We start from the raw sequence: 20877 nt of genomic DNA, 5'->3' as shown, positions 1-20877 counted from the left end.
AAAAGATTCTCGTCCTATGGAAAGTTTAGAGAGGATTATAGACATATACATATTCATTCCAGACTAGTAACTGCGGGGGTTATCGGGTCACCAACATGTCACCCTGCCATACTTTAGCCCCATTAAACTTCTAGCTCCCCCATCAGGTAGGCTATGAAATATACTTTCTAGAATGAACTCCTTTATGCGAAATCTCACCCATTTAGCTATTAAAAAAAATATCTTCCAAAGTCAACTAAAAATGAGTAGAAAACGGTCATCTTTTGCCAGAGATGAGTCATGCTCAGAAGCTGGAGATGGGGAAGTCTATATCTCGGCTTCTACAGAATCTAGAACCATGGTTCTAGTATCATTTTAAAGAAGCGATTTCCATCTTTTAAATCACACAATAACTACCTTTATTTTTGGGGGACTTGAACAAAATTGAAAAAGAAAAATCTGTCTGGTTTGCTGGATAACAGACGGGAATAGGAGGCAGGATGGATTAGTACAGAGAGCTGAGGTTTCATGCAGTTAGTAAATGTGCTGGGCTTGTGGTTTCTGTGAATAGAAATGGAGCTATGGGCAGGCAAATTAAAGGTGTTGTCCACTTTCTGTAAATAATTGACATTGTTATTGTAGGGAAAAGTTATACAATTATGCAATATACTTTCTGCATCGATTCCTCATAGTTTTCTAGATCTCTGCTTGCTGTTCTTTTATAGAAAGCTTTTATGTTTACTTTCAGGGGATATAAATCTGTCCATGGTCACACAGATGCACGGCTTGTTACTATCATAGAGAGTAATCAGAACGGTATGTTCAGGCTCGGTCTGGCCCGCCGGGGGGCCGGGTAATTCCCCGGTGGGCCCCGACTCCGGTCATTATGGCAGGGGCCTCCGTTCGTATCCATCGGAGGCCCCTGCCAGTGGCTGCAATAGTACTCGTTGCGGCTGAAACGGCCGCACGAGTACTATTCCTGCAGTCAAAGCTGTCAGTGTGACGCGGCCGGCTGCTTTGCGGCGCACGTCACACTGTAACTTAGATGCGCGCGCCGCGTCGTGACGTCATTGCGCGGCCGCGCCGTGACGTAACGACGCGGGCGCGCATCTCTCCCCCGTCCCACGGCAGCAGAGACAGGACGCAGGATGAGGTGAGTACATTTTTTTTTTCTATTGGCAAAACAGATGGAGGTGGGGGGCTAACTATTATATGAAGGGGGGTTAATGTGTATGGGGGGGGAGGTAACTATTATATGAAGGGGGTTAATGTGTATGGGGGGGCTAACTATTATATGAAGGGGGGGGTTAATGTGTATGGGGGGCCTAACTATTATATGAAGGGGGTTAATGTGTATGGGGGCCTAACTATTATATGAAGGGGGGGGGGGTTAATGTGTATGGGGGGCCTAACTATTATATGAAGGGGAGGTTAATGTGTATGGGGGGCCTAACTATTATATGAAGGGGGATTAATGTGTATGGGGGGGCCTAACTATTATATGAAGGGGAGGTTAATGTGTATGGGGGGCCTAACTATTATATGAAGGGGGATTAATGTGTATGGGGGGGCTAACTATTATATGAAGGGGAGGTTAATGTGTATGGGGGGCCTAACTATTATATGAAGGGGGATTAATGTGTATGGGGGGGCCTAACTATTATATGAAGGGGGATTAATGTGTATGGGGGGGCCTAACTATTATATGAAGGGGGATTAATGTGTATGGGGGGGCCTAACTATTATATGAAGGGGAGGTTAATGTGTATGGGGGGGCTAACTATTATATGAAGGGGATTAATGTGTATGGGGGGGCCTAACTATTATATGAAGGGGGATTAATGTGTATGGGGGGGCCTAACTATTATATGAAGGGGAGGTTAATGTGTATGGGGGGGCTAACTATTATATGAAGGGGGTTAATGTGTATGGGGGCCTAACTATTATATGAAGGGGGGGTTAATGTGTATGGGGGGCCTAACTATTATATGAAGGGGGGTTAATGTGTATGGGGGGGGCTAACTATTATATGAAGGGGGTTAATGTGTATGGGGGGCCTAACTATTATATGAAGGGGGTTAATGTGTATGGGGGGGCCTAACTATTATAGGAAGGGGGGTTAATGTGTATGGGGGGGTAACTATAATATGAAGGGGGATTTAATGTGTATGGAGGGGCCTAACTATATTATGAAGGGGGGTTTAATGTGTATGGGGGGGCCTAACTTTAATATGAAGGGGGGTTTAATGTGTATGGGGGGGGCTAACTATTATATGAAGGGGGGGTTAATGTGTATGGGGGGCCTAACTATTATATGAAGGGGGGTTAATGTGTATGGGGGGGGCTAACTATTATATGAAGGGGGTTAATGTGTATGGGGGGCCTAACTATTATATGAAGGAGGTTAATGTGTATGGGGGGGGCCTAACTATTATAGGAAGGGGGGTTAATGTGTATGGGGGGGTAACTATAATATGAAGGGGGATTTAATGTGTATGGAGGGGCCTAACTATATTATGAAGGGGGGTTTAATGTGTATGGGGGGGCCTAACTTTAATATGAAGGGGGGTTTAATGTGTATGGGGGCCTAACTATAATAGGAAAGGGGGGAGGTTTAATGTGTATGGGGCCTAACTATAATATGAAGCTGGGTTTAATGTGTATGGGGGGGGTAACATGTATGGGGGGGTCTTACTAGAATCTGGAGGGTGGATGGCAATGTGTATGGGGGGTCTTACTAGAATCTGGAGGGGGCAGTGTGTATGGAGGGTGCCTATTTAAAATCTGGAGGGGGGCAAATGTTAAATTCTTGGGGGTGGTGTATAATAAGGGGGACAGTGTGTATGGAGGTGGAGGGGGGATGTATAATAAGGGGGGCAGTGTGTATATACAATATACAGAAATAAAACTATTTATATGTAGATGGAACGTGTCAGCAGGGAGTTTCCCAGTAACCAGCGACCTGTGCAGCAAGTCATTCACTTTATATTATAATACAATTAAATAATGTGCAGATACTATGTGTAAATAAATAGGAGGCAAGTTGTAGAAATGTATAACTGAAGGGATGCTATATGCGCATTAATAAATTGGAGGGGATTATATGTATACAGTAATTATAATTAGGACATGGTATAAAAACGTATTAGTACATTTTGTATAAAAATAATAAGTAGATTGTTATATAACACATTTCTTAGTAGGGGAAATGTATGAAAATAATTAGAAGGGACATTAAATAGATAAATTAATTCATTAAAATAATTCACAGGGGAACCAAATATTATGTAATTAATGGGGGGAACCATACTTTTTAAAGGCACAGTATTATTTATTCACAGACTGTAATGTAGTAATATATTTGGGGGTAACAATGTAATTTTTGATATGCTGGGGGCACAGAGGGGTTTCTTATGTAGATTCTTTATACGTACAGTGTGGGACATTGTTTTATCCAGGTGACATTATACTGTAAGTAATTGTGGTATTTTTAGGGGCGCATTGCGGCGGATCTGCTTCCCAGAGCTGAACACATCTGCCAGAAAATTCTGCAACCAGATTTTACGATGATTCTGGTTGTGAAGGAGAAGACAAGTCACCTGTGAGGTACTAGATGCTACTTCTTCCTGTGTCAGATCAGTATTGTAGTCACTGACTAACCTTCTAGTGTGAGACAGGTCTCAGAGTATGTACGGTTACATCTATAGGGTCAGAGAGCCAGGTGTGACTTGTCTATGTGGTGCGGGATGCCAGAGTAGGGTAGCATTTCCTTATTGAAAGGTTGGTGTGCAGTGCGAACACTTACATCCCTAACCATAGTCCGGCCGCCAGCAGAAAGCCCTTGAAACCAGTGGTAATTCTTATACCATTCCTAACATTATTGCCCCGGAGTTGACGTCACCCCTGCAGGGAGAAAGGGCTTAGCTTATCCGTTGCTTCACTGCCCCTGCTAGTGCGTATAAATTCCCTTATTCCAGAATATTTCTATGTAGTAGTAGGTGGGCCCCCAAAATCAATTTCACTGGTGGGCCCCAGGTATCCCAGTCCGACCCTGGGTATGTTATAACGAGCCGTGCACCTGCATCACAAACCATGGACAGATATTAGCTTCTATAACAGGACAGCAAGCAGAGATCTAGAAAACCGTGAGGAATCGATACAGAAAGTATATTGGGAAATTGTATAATCCTTAACCTTATGCACACAATATCAACTATTTGCTGAAAGTGTTGGCAATGCAAGTTGCAGATTTTTTATGGGCCAACGGTTGAGATGAAAAAAATAATGAAATTCCAGAAAGGATATTTCTTACCCTGCCTTATGTGGATAGCGGTGGGGTAAAATCCGGTTCGCTTTAAGACTTTCTATACCTTATACAGTCCCTTCTTGCTTAGACGGAGCTGCTAACAATAAGCGGTATGCCCCTAGTGATCATTGTAATCTGTGGGGATTCAGTTTCCTGCAGTCCCATCATAAGGAATATAAAACATTACATGGGGGTCCATTGAGGTCAATAGGCTTTCTGTGTAATTTATAGCAGGACATGCCCACTTTAGCCATAGACTCTCTTGCCCTGTAAATGCCCTGCACATTGGCTTACAGTAAACATTTAGCCGATTCTTGATCCCACCAATGCTAACAAACATAAGGCAATGGTTTTGTAATACAACCACAGTCTTAAATGCCCATCAGAGACATAAGAGCAATGACACGGAGGACATACCTGTACTTGTTGGCGAGTTGATTTCCTGCCTGATGTTGCGGGCACTTTGGATGGCGGAGCGTGCAGTCTCTCGCTGGGGCTCCAGGATATCACGATATTTGGACACCATTAATACAGAAATGAAGTAAACCACCGCCAGGGCAAGGAACTGCGCTTGTTTACTGTCATCCTAAAAGAGCAAAAAAAAAAAACAACCCACAATGTCAGGACAAACCCAACGACAAGGACAGAGATGGCAGGGAGAGAGCACCTGTCCACACTTACTAATGTGATACAGAGACTTTATCAGGACCCTTCCTCTTATGACATGAAAACATTTTTTGGAATACAACGTTTGCCCTTTCTGGTTTAATTGGCGTTAAACCGCAATTCAAATGCAGCAAGAAGGGTCATGGGCGATCACATATGTATTTCCACTGAAACACATCCAATCGGGTATAAGCACCATGTAAACAATGCAAAACACGTGGTTAAAAAAAGAAAAAAAAGTCATTTATTAGGGGTGGCAAGTGTTCTCACCAATCTTAGAGTCCTGTATGGCAAATCTGAATGATTATGTAGTAATTAAACACTAGATGTATCAGGCCGCTTTCACCAGTCCTGTATTTCCGTGTCTATCACCATATCCGTATTAAAAAAAAAAAAAGGTCTGGCAAATTATGCATGCAGCGCGTATGCATTTTGTACGTTCCCATAGACTTCTAAGGAGCATACTGAAATGCTGGAGAAAATAGGACATGCTCTATATTTTTTCGACTTGAAAACAGTATGTTATGGTGCACAATACGGCCATTGAAATAGATGGTTGTATTACCTTTTGAAATTAATATAAATGGCCATTTACACACGTTTGTGTGCATGAGGCCTAAGATAGGGGCTTGTGTTAGATGCTTCGTAATGGGCTTCAGTCACAGGATCTGTTAAAAAACAGGTTTTATTTTCAGACAACTCTACACCCCAGTGGATGTAGAGTTGTGGATCAGCTAGGTAGGGCATGTATCAATGATGTTAGGGATGATCTAGACCACCAGTGAAGTCCCTATTATTGCTTTCTACACCTGATGTAGGTTAAATATCAAATTAAATGCTAGCTTACACTTCACCTGGAACAATGTTACTCAAATATGTATCTTAATTTATAATATGGATAATCTACCAGCATACTGCCCCCATGTATATCAATTTTAACTATAACATTTCAAGCTATTTGAGACATTGATAATTTATGGATTGCAATGTGCAGTCATGTGGTCGTACAGTGCAGTCTAGTGGCCAATAGTGGTAATGCAGCTCTACATTTACATTGCTAAGGATTCAGGAATAAGATTTCCTACATATAAGGAGGTAAACATAAAGCTTTGACGAAATTTTGTCAGATTGAATGCACAAATATTCCACCTAGATTCTTCGGATTGATAAGGCATAGTTTGCAAAGATATAATAAAGCAATCGTGCAATCAATGAGCTTTAGAATACAGAAACAAAAAATATGAGTTGGATAGATAGATTAGATATACATACATAAGATAAATATGAGATATATTGATAAATATTTGAGATTGATAACCCTGTCTAACAAGGTACTGTTTAGTATAAAATGCGCAGCGGCGCCTCCTGGTGGTGAAGGATGGATACTGGGAAAACAATCCATTTCTTTGGAAACGGAGAAGCATCTTGGCGCCATTGCTGAGGATGGATTTGGAAAGTAAAACTGTGTTCACAAATGGTTTGATAATTTGGCTGCCTGGGACATAATGAAAATTTCTGCAAACATTACAAGACAAAGCAAGGCAACTAGTGAAAATCAACAAATCACAATTACGTTGCATCTTTCTGATCCAAGAAGCGATAGTTTATATGGCACACAATAATTTCCACTGGCCCCCGCGGTTGTGGATATATTCATACTATCAGGGGTAGAAACACACTAGGGTCCAGGTGTGCAAATCACTCCTATTGTTCCATATGACTCTTTGCACACTATCTGTATATGAATATGGAATATGATGGTGCTATATTAATAAAGATTATTAAGTTTATTCGGATGTGAGGGAGGGTCTCCTGACAAAAGTTCATCTGTCAGGACTACAAAGGATTGGGGTTTCCTTACATATGGATTTATGTGTAATCCGTTGGGGTTATCCTGTTTTTATTTTTATGTTGATAGATGTTACCATTTCATTAAAAAAAATTCATTAAACCCAAATGAAATGAGAAAGATTGGCAAAACTTACCACATCTCGGAACACGACAGCCCGCAGACGATTGATATCCACATCCTGGAGTAGTCGATCAGGGTCCTTTATGGGCGAGAGGTTACTGGGAACATTATCCACAGGGGTCTATGGGGACAAAAAATATTTGTGTCAAATATCCAAGAGAGTTAAAGTATGGGCTTCATTTTGCCCCAATGAAACAATATTTGATTACCGTAATGTCATTTTTAGATTTGTAAATAGTATTGCCTCTATGGGTGATGTCACATATGGAATTTTTGGTCCGTTTTTAAGCATGCATTTTCAGTCCGTTTAAAAACGCATCCGTTTTTGATCGTTTACCATGCGTTTGTCTGCTTACAACCTGTTTATCTATTAAGATAATTGGGAAAAGCGTTCAAAAATGGATTCGCTTTAAAAACGACTAAAAATGCCATGTGTGGCATCACCCTTAGGGCTGGATTACTTATTCCTTCTCATTGCTGCACAGAGGGTAATGACTTGCAGTTTAGGCTCACATATTGGGGGACATTTACTTAAAGTGTCGGTGTCTGCACTGGCTTTGTTACCGACCTGCTCTCGGAAAGAAGATACACATTTAATATTGTAGAGCTGTGCAGAGACATTTCTGGCGCCGAGACCATTTTCTGTCCCTGGGACCAAAATCAATCCCGAGCACCAGAAATGTGACCAACAGTCCCTGCTAGACCAGTTTTCTTTTGGTCTACTTTCCGCCAGTTTACAGCGCCCAAAAAGGGCTGCGACACATATTAATTGTGTCTGAGTTTCCACTCCGCCAAAGCCACGCCCCTTTTCGGAGAAGAGTCGGAGCAGACGGAAAAAGTCATTTTTTCTGGCGCCGCCAGCTAATAAATAGGACTCAGAGCAGAACATGTGGTGAGAGCACCACAAAACTGGCGGAAACGCCATAGTAAATGTCCCCCATTGCGTTTTGAAATTCATGTGCAACAGGGAGGTGCATGGCTCCATCACATATGGGTTTCCGTTAAAATGCATGCGATCGGTAACGCAAGGCACAAGGCGTTTGTTAACAAGCAAAACATATGCTTCTCATGCCCAATCGCTTCAGTGTAAACGCATATGCAATCGTACCAAGTTCCTCCACATTATGTTTGAATAGATATAATGGCGTAATAGATCCGTCATAAGACATACAATATATAGACTTAATATATGTTGATTCCTGACGAATAAATGGACAGAATAGCACGCTGTGCAGCACCATGGTTGACCTCATCTTCAATGAAGGTGTGAACAAAGCCTTACTTGCCTATCTCAGTTATCCCCTATGTGCCAATGTGCTTCCCTATTCAGATAGCAGTTGTCAGCCTCTGCCTCTATCTTATTGCATTTCCTATGCATTTCCTATGTTTTCATCTATTTCCCAGGAATGCCCAAGTATACAGCATCCTCCATGGAAGTCCTGCATTCATAGCGCAGGTGGAGAAAGGATTAGGAATATTTCATCCTGTTAGAATACGTTGTTCTGTAGAACAGCAGTAATGGTGATGTGAAGGAATGGAATGTACTCCATTACCAGGCGCAGGGGACTGAACGGAAACATAATGGCTTCTCAATGATAATTGGCCCATCGCCTCCTCCCAGTTTGGCTTTTAGTCTCTGGGAGAATATGGTTCTGATATATCTCGGCCGTCGCAGTAGTGTTTTTCTAGGATTTCATTTCACTTTTTACCGCTGTTTAAAAGCTTTACTCTGCAAATTCAATAAGTCCCAATTGTGCTGGACTTAATTCCGTTTTGTTAACCTCTGACAATACTCCTTCCTCCAGTGCCTTGTAGATAGTCTTCAGAAGCCTCCAGCAGATAGAACGCTTCCCCTTACTTTAGCCCTAGGCCAAGTTATATGATCTGCGCCTCACTAGCTGGGAGCGCGCAATATGTACAGGGACGGAGAGGTTTTAACCATTTTGCATCTGGTGCTTTCAGAATGGTGTAGGGTAGCAAATTAATTTCTGCAATTCTCTTCCTGCACAATATCTGGAAAATGCATCTGTGCTCATCCTGAACGTGTGCCGCAAATAATGGACCAATGTGCTTGTGTCACTGGTGTGTGAGGTCCGCTCACGGGTCAATGACTGCAGCCGAGCCGCAAACACGGACAGGAATAAGACTGCTCTGAGGTCTGCAGCTCAGGTTCACACACAAGGCAGTAAAAACCACAGCTGTGTGTACGAGCCCATAGAAATACTATGTGTTAGCCATTGAAACAATAGATAGCACATAACCAAAAACAATGTTCAGCTGCATGAGGCCTTATATAGAGATAACCCCACAGGTGCGGTATATAGAGGACGTTGATCTAAACTGTTTGCATTGGTTTTCAGAAAAATCCCTTTAAATATTCAAGTACCATATTTTTCAGACTATAAGGTGCACAAAAAATCCTTTGATTTTCTCAAAAATCAAAGGTGCGCCTTATAGTCCAGTGCGCCTTATATATGAATTGTACTTCTAGACAACAGCTGCCTTGAACTGTGCATAGGACTGCCACCTGCTGGTCATTCATCCTTATAATCAGGTGCGCCTTATATATGAACCTAGATGTTTTAGCAGGCATTTATTGATGGTGCGCCTTATAATCCGGTGCGGCTTATAGTCCGAAAAATACAGTAAACATCTTTAGATTTTTTTTTATTTAAATTCAGGGATTCTTAAAGTTTTGGTGAGTATACTTAATATTACAGACTTATGCACACACTCTTACCACCAGCCAAGAGTCTATTAACTGTAGGTTTCAGGTGGTGACCACAATATTATAAATTCCCAATCTTACCTTTGTAGCACTGGCCACTGGTACAGTCTGTAGGTTGTCCTGGACCTTATTGCCGCCCATAGGCTTGGTGCCCCGCTCTCGCTGCCTCTGCCGACACTCCAAGCAGTTTCGTACAGCTACACAGCAAACTAAAAAAGGTTTAATCAAAATCGACTCACGTTTATTTTAATATGTAACTGACAGGTGAAATGAAACTTTACTAAAATTCTTGTTTAATTTTAAAGGATTGCATGATATGGTCTGCAAATGTTGTATATCGGCAAAATGAAGTCATCTCTTATCCCAGAGACTTCAACTGCTAGGCCAGCTACTGATGAGCAGTGTACCTCACTATGAGTGGAGAGGTACGTGTGCTTTAGTTCCATTCATTCCTATGAGATTGAAGTACTATAGGGAGTGAATCATTAGTCTGTATACGCAACATGCTGCCCTACTCAAGTGGAAAGGGCCTCCTGATCCTGTGACTAGCTGATGTCCCAGCATTTGGACCACTATTATCTACAAGGATATCCATCAGAACTGAGATAACTAGTCAACCCTTCAACTTGTCAGTCCACTAGAAATCCACTTCATTCTACATGTAATAGCGTATATTTTAAAAACCATGTAGACTAACAAATACCTAATGTTTATCTACACTTCTAAAGGGATCCTCTATCTTAAAGAGTAACTAAAAACATTTTTATAAATGAATAATACATATAATTGTAAACTTTGTAATGTGTTGGTTGGTCCTTTTTACGATCCTTACTTCACTTAAAGGGAACGCTTCGTAAGAAGGCTGTTTTTAGCAGGTTGCCACAGACACATTAAAGCATAAATGTAAAACTGTTTTTTTTTTTAAATCTCTAACTTTTATGGATAATGAAATTAGATTAAACATTGCCTGGCTCCCTGCCAGCTTTTAGCTTCAAGTCCCAGGGGTGTGTGCTCCATGCATCTGAGTCCCCTCCACTCAATGCAATTTTTCACTTGCAAATTTAAATCAAGCATCCATCCTCCTCCCTTTCCCTTCTCTTCCTCTTGCTGATCATCCACATGGAAAGTCAAAGCCAAAGTCCCTCCTCCTCTCGCTGACCGCAAGAAGCAACGTTTGTGCTTGCGCAGTCAGCAGCTAAAACTTGCCATGCGCAGAGATGGAGGCGAAGAAGGAGGGACACTGACTTTGGATGTGGATGATCAGTGAGGGGAGGAGAAGAAGGAGGGACACTTAATTTGAATTTGCATGTGGAGGATAATGAGCAATTACCTTGAGTGAAGGGTAGTGGGATCACATTCCCCTGGGACATGAAGCTGAAAGGTGCCAGGTGAAGTTTACTCTAATTAATTTCATTAACTATAAAAGCTAGAGATTTGGTAAAACAGTTTTACATTATGCTTTACAGTGTTTGTGGCAACATGGGTACTACTGAAAACCTGCCCTCTAGTGACAGGTTCCCTTTAAGCAGTTTGGGCAATTCAGCTTTCAGTCCTGTAGTTACTGAGAGTTGAGAGCTATAGGTACTTTATAAAGTGTCTAATTGTGTAACTCTTTACAGACAGTCCCTGAATAGTCTCATCTCCTTCCAGAGCTGAATCATCATGAGAAATATTCTCTAGATATGGAAAGAGTTAACCATTACCTTTCCTTATACCTGTGCTATGTATGGGACTTCAGATACACTGCTCACTACAGGAGAAAGAAGGAGCATAAAAATAGAGAGAAGTTGCTTTACTTGGTTGGCCACTAATACAGAACTTTACCAGTGTAAGTATAATACCCTAATTGGGTCACGCAAATCATACTTACCCTGGTAAAGTTTCTGTGTAGCTGCCGGGACTAGCACATCACGTGACCACCCGGGAGCAGGATTCTGGACTTCCTGAGACATCACACAAACTGTTGGCTGCCGACCGAAAAGGGAGGAGGTTGTGCAATCATTACTGTCTACATGTTCTCCTGAAATAGCCACTCCCATATCATTGGCTCGCGGGGTGGCGCCTGACCACCAAAGCTCAGAATCAAGTAAATAGTAGCGTCTCATGCAAACAGACATTGAACAGCAAAACTATAATTATGTACAGTTCCTCTAAACATACTATATCATGATACTTAAGATTTATGATTGATTATCGTTGCAGGTCTCATCTATTGAATATTTGGACATACTGTAACTCAATTCTAGGTATGTGACAAGTTATTACTGCTGACGCCACTTAATTTGAAATATCGGTGGGAAGCAGGAAGACGTATCTGAAAAGAGGAGCCAAACTGGAAACACATGTGGAAGAAATGTGTTGAGTAACATTTAGAAACATCTCGGAAAATGTTCCAGGTTAAGATCATCTATAACTGCACAGGCGTGCCATGAGAGGTCTTCTGCTCAATGGGTTTGTATGAGAGGGACAGGGTCTCAGTGGATCTATTTTCCACTATTCATAAGTGCTGTTAGAGGGGACAATGTAAAAACAGCGCTGTGTTGGGCACTTCTTAAGAGGCTGCACCAAGTTTCCAAATTAAATGGGTTTTCCCACAAAGGAAAGTTAGGCCCTAGCCACATGCCTCTATGGAGCTGACGGAGATCAGCGAGTGCGGCGCTCGGCAATTTCCGTAATCTCCATAGAGATTAAGGTAGATATAGCATCTGTAGTGACACACTCAGCTCTGCTATCTCATCTATACACTCAAACCTTTGTTTGTAAAGCTTGTCTCGTCTTCACACTGCTGGACAGGAAGTGCCTGTGGCTCTACTTCTCTCTGCCTCCCGCCCCTTCTTCTGCTCCTGCAGTACAGGAGTTGCTGCCCAACCATAGTCAGGACTAAGTGCATGGTCAAATCCAATGACAACAAAAAAAATCTGAACTGATATGGTTAAGAAAGCTTATATGGATAAAAAATAGAATTTTCTCTAAAATCAGAGATCACTAAAAAACAGGAATGTGTAAAAAGCCTAGAGATACCATAGGCATAGAGAGAGTTCTTTTACATGTGTGGTGGAGGGATTATGGAGCTGGTAGACCTCCTTTAAGGTCGTGTTCACACATTGCATTTGAATTAATTTTTAGAAATATAATGGGATGATAAAGGTTAGAAAGATTAGGGGATGCGAAAGTGCCACATCCTGACCAGGCAGCGGTCAATGGTATAGACAAGGATAGCCAAGTGCTGAATTATTCACCTCCTGCAGCTCATAGTAATACACCACATCATATGTATATTTAATGAAATATCTTCTCCCACCTCTCACACCACAGAGTGAATTTTTTTGTAACTTTATATAAATTATTATGATGTTCTAGCTCCTTCTGCTAAAGCAATCTGCTTTATTTATGTCTATGGATGCGCAATCAATTCCTGGTTGAATCAATATAAAAAAAAATAAAAAGTCCAGAAAGTAAATATTACTGCAAAACAAAAATATAAAAAAACTCTTTCCGAGCCCTTTCACATGAAAAAAGGTTAATGCGCTGTGACAAGTCTACCTTGAGTTTTGATAAGCTGCAACTGTGAGTGGAATGAAAAGACATTTTACACAATAAATACATTTCTACTTTACAGAATACATTTAGAAAACCTCTTTACCTTCTCTACTGGGGATTCTGACTCATGAATTCATCACATTGTACAGCTCGGCATAATAAGGCTACACAGTAGGTGATTTATAAATATATAATATCGCCGCAGATATAGAACTAGGTCAGAACCTTCCCATACAGCCATATATTCCCTTCCTACGGGCGTGCAGATTTTAACCCTTTCTGCTATACGGCAAACAAGATAATACTCCAGTGCGGGGGGGGGGGGGGGGGGTATGGTGAAGCTTCCAGACACCATCTGCACTATACAGCATGAACTTACCAAGCCTCAGGCACTGTCGCATTAGGCCACCAGAAGACATGTTTTTCTCTGCTTCAATTTCGCTGAAATTCAGAGAGCTGGCAAAAACCAGAACGTCGACCATGGCCATGAGCCGGCTGAGGAAAGTCACTGCGGTCTCCGATGACATCCCCTGTGTCACTTCAATATTCTCCAGCTCAGTCTTAAAACAAAGTCACAAGAAATAGAAAAAAATTACAATTTGATTCCATTACCTTGATCAGTAACCCCAATTGTTGAACCCCTCAAAATATATAGACAGGGGAGTGGGGGGCAACACGCGTTTGGCCAAGACAGAATATATTTAGCGCAAGCATGTCACAAAAACACATAGTCCAGACAGAGTTTTAAGACGCAGAAAGACTATGGGAGCGGGAGACAATGTTATGCTGAAAACAGGATGGCAGGAGAAAATAATAGTAAAGAACAATGTGTTTCTACATGCAAAGACAGGACGGACATCTGGGAGTCAAAGCAAGTCCTATACAAGGAAAACCTGTTATGTATAGGAATTATATACAGTATGTTCTGCTATATGTTCTAGAATGTAAGGCTGTGTTCACACTTGAGTGATACAGATTTTAGATATAGTTTCTTTCATCAGAAATGAAAGTCATGTCCCATAGCTTTAGTCCAGGGAAAATGTATTTATTATAACCCTTTAAAGGGGTAGTCTCGTAGCTGACACGGAGGGTGCGTTTTCTTTTCACCCAAGGGTATAATCAAGCTCAGCAAAAAATGTGGTTCATTCAAACTTGTGAAAGTCATAACTGGGATAGTCTTTCATCTGGAATTTAGCAAAAGAAGGTTTCAAGATGTATCCCCTCAACACACCGGAGGGTATTGGAACCTGTCATATAAAAATGACCTTCTTGATGATAGGTTCCCCTTTAAGGAACCAGATGGCCACACAGAGCTCCCCTAGATCTCTATGTTAGTACACCGAGTAGGGTGAGCTAAACACTAAAAGATCTGTTGTGGGAAGAGAAGAGGAATAAACACCCAGTGAACATTCAACCCAAACTCCTCATAAGTGGCAGCCAGAATACCACACCATAAGGGAGTGCGATCAAAAGTGTCAACGTTAAGTATCTGCAAAAGTGCCAAACTAATGTGCGTTGAAGCTCGAATCTAGACCCTCACTACCTTGCTTCTTGCCTTTAAGCCCCTGGAGTACACCAACCATTACTCTGGGCCTTAACGTAGGGATCTACAGCTCCCTACAGCACTGCATTGTAGAGAAGAAGCTTTGTTCACAGTCAATGGATATCGGGGAGTCCAAGTCAAGTCATCAGACATTTATAATTTGGAACATTGGTAATAAATCACAATAGAAAATATACTCGTTGGGGGGAAATTTTGGGAGTGTCTGAGAGGAAAATTGCGTTCATGTGAACCAATCAGAGCTTAGCTTTCATTTCATAATATCGAATTTACGATATGAAGAAGGTGACTTCATGCGAGAAGCGTGAATAATTAACAGCCGGAGTGCTGGACAATGCATCCCCGTGCTCAGGGTTCCCTTTTATAACTCTTTTTTTTCTTTTTTACAGTGCTCCCGGCGTGTCAACATTAAAGAAGACAAGTGCCAGGATGGAGGAGAAGAGGGCTATAGGTAGGTTGGCATGCAGCCCGGAGGTTCACCTGCTGTGCAGACTAGTGTGAGGCTCTGTTCGGCTCTAGTCTCATGAATAGTAATGAGAGGGAGGTGTAATCTAATGCAGGCTGGAGGCGTGCATAATGAGGAGCAGAGGAGAGCCCCCCAGTAGCTCTGTGTGATGTGGCAGGAGACGCCAATAGTAATTACAAAAATTCTAAAAGCAGTTTTTTAGCAAAATCCCTGAGTTTTATGACTAAAGAAGCTAATATCCTTCCTCAACATGCCTGCAGCTAGCTAAAGGTATGTGTGGTTTAAAAAGCCGAGACAGCTTCGGGGGTGAAGGCTATGCAACCCCCCCTCCTCCTGGTGGACACTACTGACCCACCTCCCAGCTCTGGCATCATTTAATCTCTGCCGAAATCGGCCATGGATACCAACCTTTAACAGGGCAAGTCTAATAATTGGTGATCCTATAAAGGACCCACTTTGTTTTATCCACTAATAATAACATTAACAAACACTTCCACAAATGTAACCCTTTGAAGAACACACTAGAAACAGAAGACCTTCCACATTTAGTTTCTGTTTTTCTTTTCAAACATGAGAAAGAGCAATGGATACCGCTGATGCAGATGTGAACTGAGCCTTAGTGGTCATAGAGAAAATATTGCAGGAATTTTTAACTTTTTTATCATTATAAAAGAAAAATATATAATACTGAGGTAGAACCTCGTCTTTAAAGCAAAAGTTTCTCTTAATTGTCTCCATCGGGCTTATATCACAGGTGCTGCAGAGGCAGAACATCTGCAATACTTGTATAACATTGGAAAATTTCCCAAATGCAACCCTGATTTCCATAGAGCTGAGCCTCATAGCGCACAGCAGTTAATAATATATACTGTCTAGTAAAGAGGAGCCGCTATGAAAAGTCAAATCTCTAAAGACTGTCAATGGAAGAGGATTCTCCTAGCACATGGACGCCTGCTGATCCTGGTATGTTGTGCCTCACTAACACAGATCTCCAGTTTCTGACACCAGACATTGTACACCAGAGGGACAGTATGCTGGAAAATATATTGTCTGTCAGATTACTAGCCATCTGCCACATAGGAAGAAAATCATTTTACAATATGGCTCTGAGAACCTTTCCTTATCCTTAAAGAGAGGTACAAAGTTACCAGCAGCCACGGGAAAAATGAAGGTCAAATCAGTACTGTAATGTGTACTACATGACCAAAGGTCATAAATACACTATTCATTACATTATAGCCACTTCCATTACTAATACATATGGACATATTAGGTTGTAAATAGTGTACAACTTCAGGCAGCATGTTATAGAGCAGAAGGACCTGAGCAAATTGTATCTAGTGTCCTTTCTGCAGGCAGCATGTTATAGAGTAGAAGGAGCGGAGCAGATTGTATATATTGTCTGGTCTACAGGCAGCATGTTATAGAACAAAAGGAGCTGAGCAGATTTTACATTATGTCCCATCAGCCTGCAGCATGTTATAGAGCAGGAGAAGTTAAGCAGATTGTACATGGTATCCTATCTGCAGGCAGCATATTATAGAGCAGAAGAAGCTGAGTGGATTGTACTTGGTGTCCTGCAGGCAGCATGTTACACAGCAGGATGAGCTGAGCCGATTCGATTGTAAATAGCGGCCCGTCTGCTGGGCGTATGTTATAGAGCAGGAGGAGCTAAACAGATAGTTCAAAGTGTCCTATCTGCAGACAACAGGTTACGGAGCAGGAGGAGCTGAGCAGACTGTCCATAGCGTCCTATCTGCTGTTAGTATATTATGGAGCAGGGAAAGGGGGACAGATCATATATGGTGTCCTATGTACAGCAGCAGCTGAGAAAATGATTCATAATGTCCTCCCTACAGACAGGAGGTCATAGAGTAAAGGACAACAAACAAATAGTAATCAATCAAAAATTATTTTTATTAACCACCCAACCCCAAAGTATAGAAAGGACAGGGGTTTGAAGAGCCACTGCCAACACATGCAAGATGTTTGAGGATTGTCCCTTGTCCTGTAGATGGGGGTCAACCCTGACAAGTAGATTATCCTATCTAACTGATTGATAACTATTGAGTTAATTTATCATACAGGTCTGTAATACACATCTGTTCACAATATTTCCCTAAAAGATTGACAACATTGTGTCAATCTGTATGAAATGACCACACAATTAAACACACTGTTGAATAGCACAAACTTTAAAGGGGCTGTTCAGTCTTATGTACACAAAAATCATTGCGACTTTATGCAATTACTTGCCATTTTCAAGCTTTCTAAAAGTCATATTTACATGAAAAAGCTAAAAATTATATTGCCTAGCGAGAATCTGTTACAGTGTATACCTTCAGGTACTAAGAGTATTACAGGGGAGTGAAACACTGTAACAAGTTATTTAGATAAATGTTAGCAATGGGGTGTTCATTGACCCTGTTCTTGAATATGGCGAGAAATTAAATATTTGAAAATTATAATAAAATATTTCATTAGATTTACATAAGATTTTACACTCCCTTTAAGGACTCCTCGAGTATGAATTTCACCAATGACATAAGCATACACTGAAAGAGAAGTGTAATCTGTAATACACACATGCTTTAGAGTCAAAAGACATATAGTATTAAGTAAAGACCCAACATACAAGAGGAAGGGAGGGGGGGGGGATGAAAAATAATAAAAAAGGAAACTTACATCAGATATACTAACCTTAGAACCCTGGACATGAAAAAGACACACAGACAACAGACCACAACAGTACAAGAAAAAGAAAAGCATTAAAATCAAAAGAAAAAAAATCAATGTAAAATCAATGCATTCTATAATCATAAAGAAATTACAGAATTAAAATAATAGCAATGTAATAAAATCTTACAAAATAATTAAAAAAAAATCTAGATAAAAAAAGACTGCTATGTTAATATACATATATACAGCAAAAAAAAAAAAAAAATAAAACTAGGAAAACAACTTGTATTCTGTGACTGGCCACTAGATGGCGACATTGTACTTACAGTCGGGGATGTGGCGGCAGACAAGAGGGGCAGGATCCCTCCGCAGGCGATGATGATGTTATCTACCATTTGGGATATCAGGTGGATGGTGTTGTGAACAAAGATAATGTTTTCATTGCTGTTGACAAAGTCCATGACAGATTTCGTAGAATGGCTGACGAATAAAAGAATTGTCATTAGACGCTACATCTGGAGGCAGCAATCTGCATAAATAGTTGGCTTTGTGTTAGTGCGATATGCAAATGCTTTATAGGACTAACTTCATATTAGGTGCTCACCATAACTACAAATCACACCATCACGTTCAGAAATAGGAAGCAAACAGGGGAATCTTTCAGCCAAACTGTGCTGCTCACTCCTCCCACCAAGGCCGCATCTGCCATGAGTCGAAATGAGAATCTTGCCTCAGGCGGCAGATGTCTAAGCCCTGAGAAGGCGGCAAAATGTGACCATAATGTGGGCAATTCGGGTGGCCAATCACATTTCAATTTTTGTCTCAGGCAGCAAATAGGCTAGAATTGACCCATCTACATAGGAGTCAATTGGCGAAATATGTCAAAATACAGGCAGGAATAGGACCTGCTCTATACTTTGAGGAGTGGCTGCGGTGACCATGCAAAATAGACCTCTATTGCGGCTAGCTCAGGCTCCATATACAGTTGTGTACATGAGGCCTTAGTCAAAGAGATGCAATCCCTCTGAGATGTCCGTTTTCTAATACTTCCCCTTGAGATAATCATATTTTATCCAAACTATGTTTTACCATTCCTCTATTACTCCTCCTAGAAATTCAAGAATAAAGTGGCAGCTGCTGCTCTTCTCAAATGAGTGTCCCTACACAGCCCAATACTGGTATCACTTATTGGACAATGTCTGGCTGTGCAGTGACGCTGGTAACATACAATTGTCCTTGTATTCAGAACCGTCTAGGAGGAATAATGGAGGAGGCGCACAATGTATACTCATAGGAAAAGATGCTCCAGAATTGTACATTTCATGGAGAATACTAGAATGTACTAAAACAAGAGAGGAAATTGGTCTTTTTGAAAAGGGAAATAACATTCAAAGGGCTATGGGTATACAATTTATAACAAAAACTAAGAGCCCTCAAACACTACATAGGATTCAAAATATAACATTGAAAAAAAAATTTTATAAATTAGGGTTTGTGATAATTATGTAGATGACTTTCCAAGGGAGTCAACTCTCAAATTTCAATGATATGACAAAAAAAAAATTATAATTAAAAAAAAAATTATATACACAGTTAGATATATAGCTATAATATATATGTATGTATGTATATATACACACACACACACACATATATATATATATATACACACATCTGATCAGCTAACATAAATCAAGTACATCAGGGCCCGGTAGGTAAGGGACCCACAATGCAATGTGCACCTTGAAACCGCGTCTTGTTAATATTTTGGACTATTATGGACTTGCAGGGGTGGCTCCAGGTTTCAGTAGGCCCCTGGGCGACAAAGCCTCAGTGGGCCCCTTTGCATTCAACTCAAGTGGCAGCATTAAAAATTCAGAAACTAAAACAGTCTCCTGTACCCTAAAATATTCCCTAGTTTATCATCCCAAAAAGCCTCCTCATAGTTATTTTATACAAGCCCCCCTCTACCCCATGGATTACTTATGTACAGCCTTATGTAGCCCCCCCCAACCTCCCTCAGCAGCTCTAGGCCCCAGGATTTGCCCGGGCAAGCCCAGTGCTGGCGCCAGCCCTGTGGACCAAACATGGCTCATCTGAACTGAACTCACTTCACCACAGTGATTTATACTGCAGCGAGTTCAGTTCAGCCATGTCATCGTCAATCTGGTAAAAGGGCCGTCATACAGACTGGATTTCCTGGACCATATGATTTGCATATTAATAAGAGGAGGGGGTCGTTGTTTGGTATTTTCATGTCCTGGTCACAATGATAACAAAGAGCGTTTCTCTCTGAAGGACTTATCACACAGACAACATGGCACTTTGTATTACATTGTGTAATGCTTCATTTTTCCTGTGGTGGCGCTGCAGAGGAACGAAAGACTGATTGCAAGAGAATAGTTGTCAAGGAACTCTTCTCACATACTGGGATTCTCCAGAGAGGAGAACTTAAGAAACGACCAAAAATAGTCAAATAAATGAATAGTTGATCTAAAAAGAATAAAAATTACCTTCTCCACACATGAACATCGGTCTCTAACGCAAACAGCAGATCTGTTAATAATCGTTGGTGCATCGGGGACCACTTAAATTCCGGAATACGGAACATTGTAGTCCGTGGACCGGGGCTGAACTGCCGCCGCTGCTCCTCAGTCATTGGCATGCCACGGAAACCCAGATCAACACGCAAGTCCCGCTCCTGCTGACTGGCAGAACGACCCTGAACCGCCTAAGGGGAGAAAGAGAAAACATGCTAAAAACAATAGAAAAGACTACATATAACCCCAAACATAAAAGTATTCTGTTGATATTTTATGTGGTAGAGTAACACACAGTATTAAGTGTTTCCGAAGTGTAAAAAAAAAAAAAAAGATGCTCTTACAAATTTTTGCAAATGAAAAATCTGAAAAGTCTGGCAAACGTGTGTATTGAGCCGAATTTACTCAGCTTCCTCTAAATAAAGTCCATAGCTTTTAGA

General features: G+C 41.1%; 1 protein-coding gene across 1 annotated transcript in view; it reads right to left on the bottom strand.

Moving 5' to 3' along the window:
• Nucleotides 1–20877, bottom strand: part of NBEA (neurobeachin) — a 429733-nt gene that overhangs the window by 220658 nt on the left and 188198 nt on the right. The window contains 7 exon segments of the mRNA XM_072134427.1: nucleotides 4703–4871; nucleotides 6937–7044; nucleotides 9733–9860; nucleotides 13571–13751; nucleotides 17904–17927; nucleotides 18224–18377; nucleotides 20411–20628. Of these exon segments, the coding sequence (XP_071990528.1) occupies nucleotides 4703–4871; nucleotides 6937–7044; nucleotides 9733–9860; nucleotides 13571–13751; nucleotides 17904–17927; nucleotides 18224–18377; nucleotides 20411–20628 (982 nt within the window).

The sequence above is a fragment of the Engystomops pustulosus genome, chromosome 2 (genome assembly GCF_040894005.1).
Source record: "Engystomops pustulosus chromosome 2, aEngPut4.maternal, whole genome shotgun sequence".
In the NCBI taxonomy this organism is placed as follows: Eukaryota; Metazoa; Chordata; class Amphibia; order Anura; family Leptodactylidae; genus Engystomops; species Engystomops pustulosus.
This window is presented reverse-complemented; position numbering and strand designations above follow the sequence as displayed.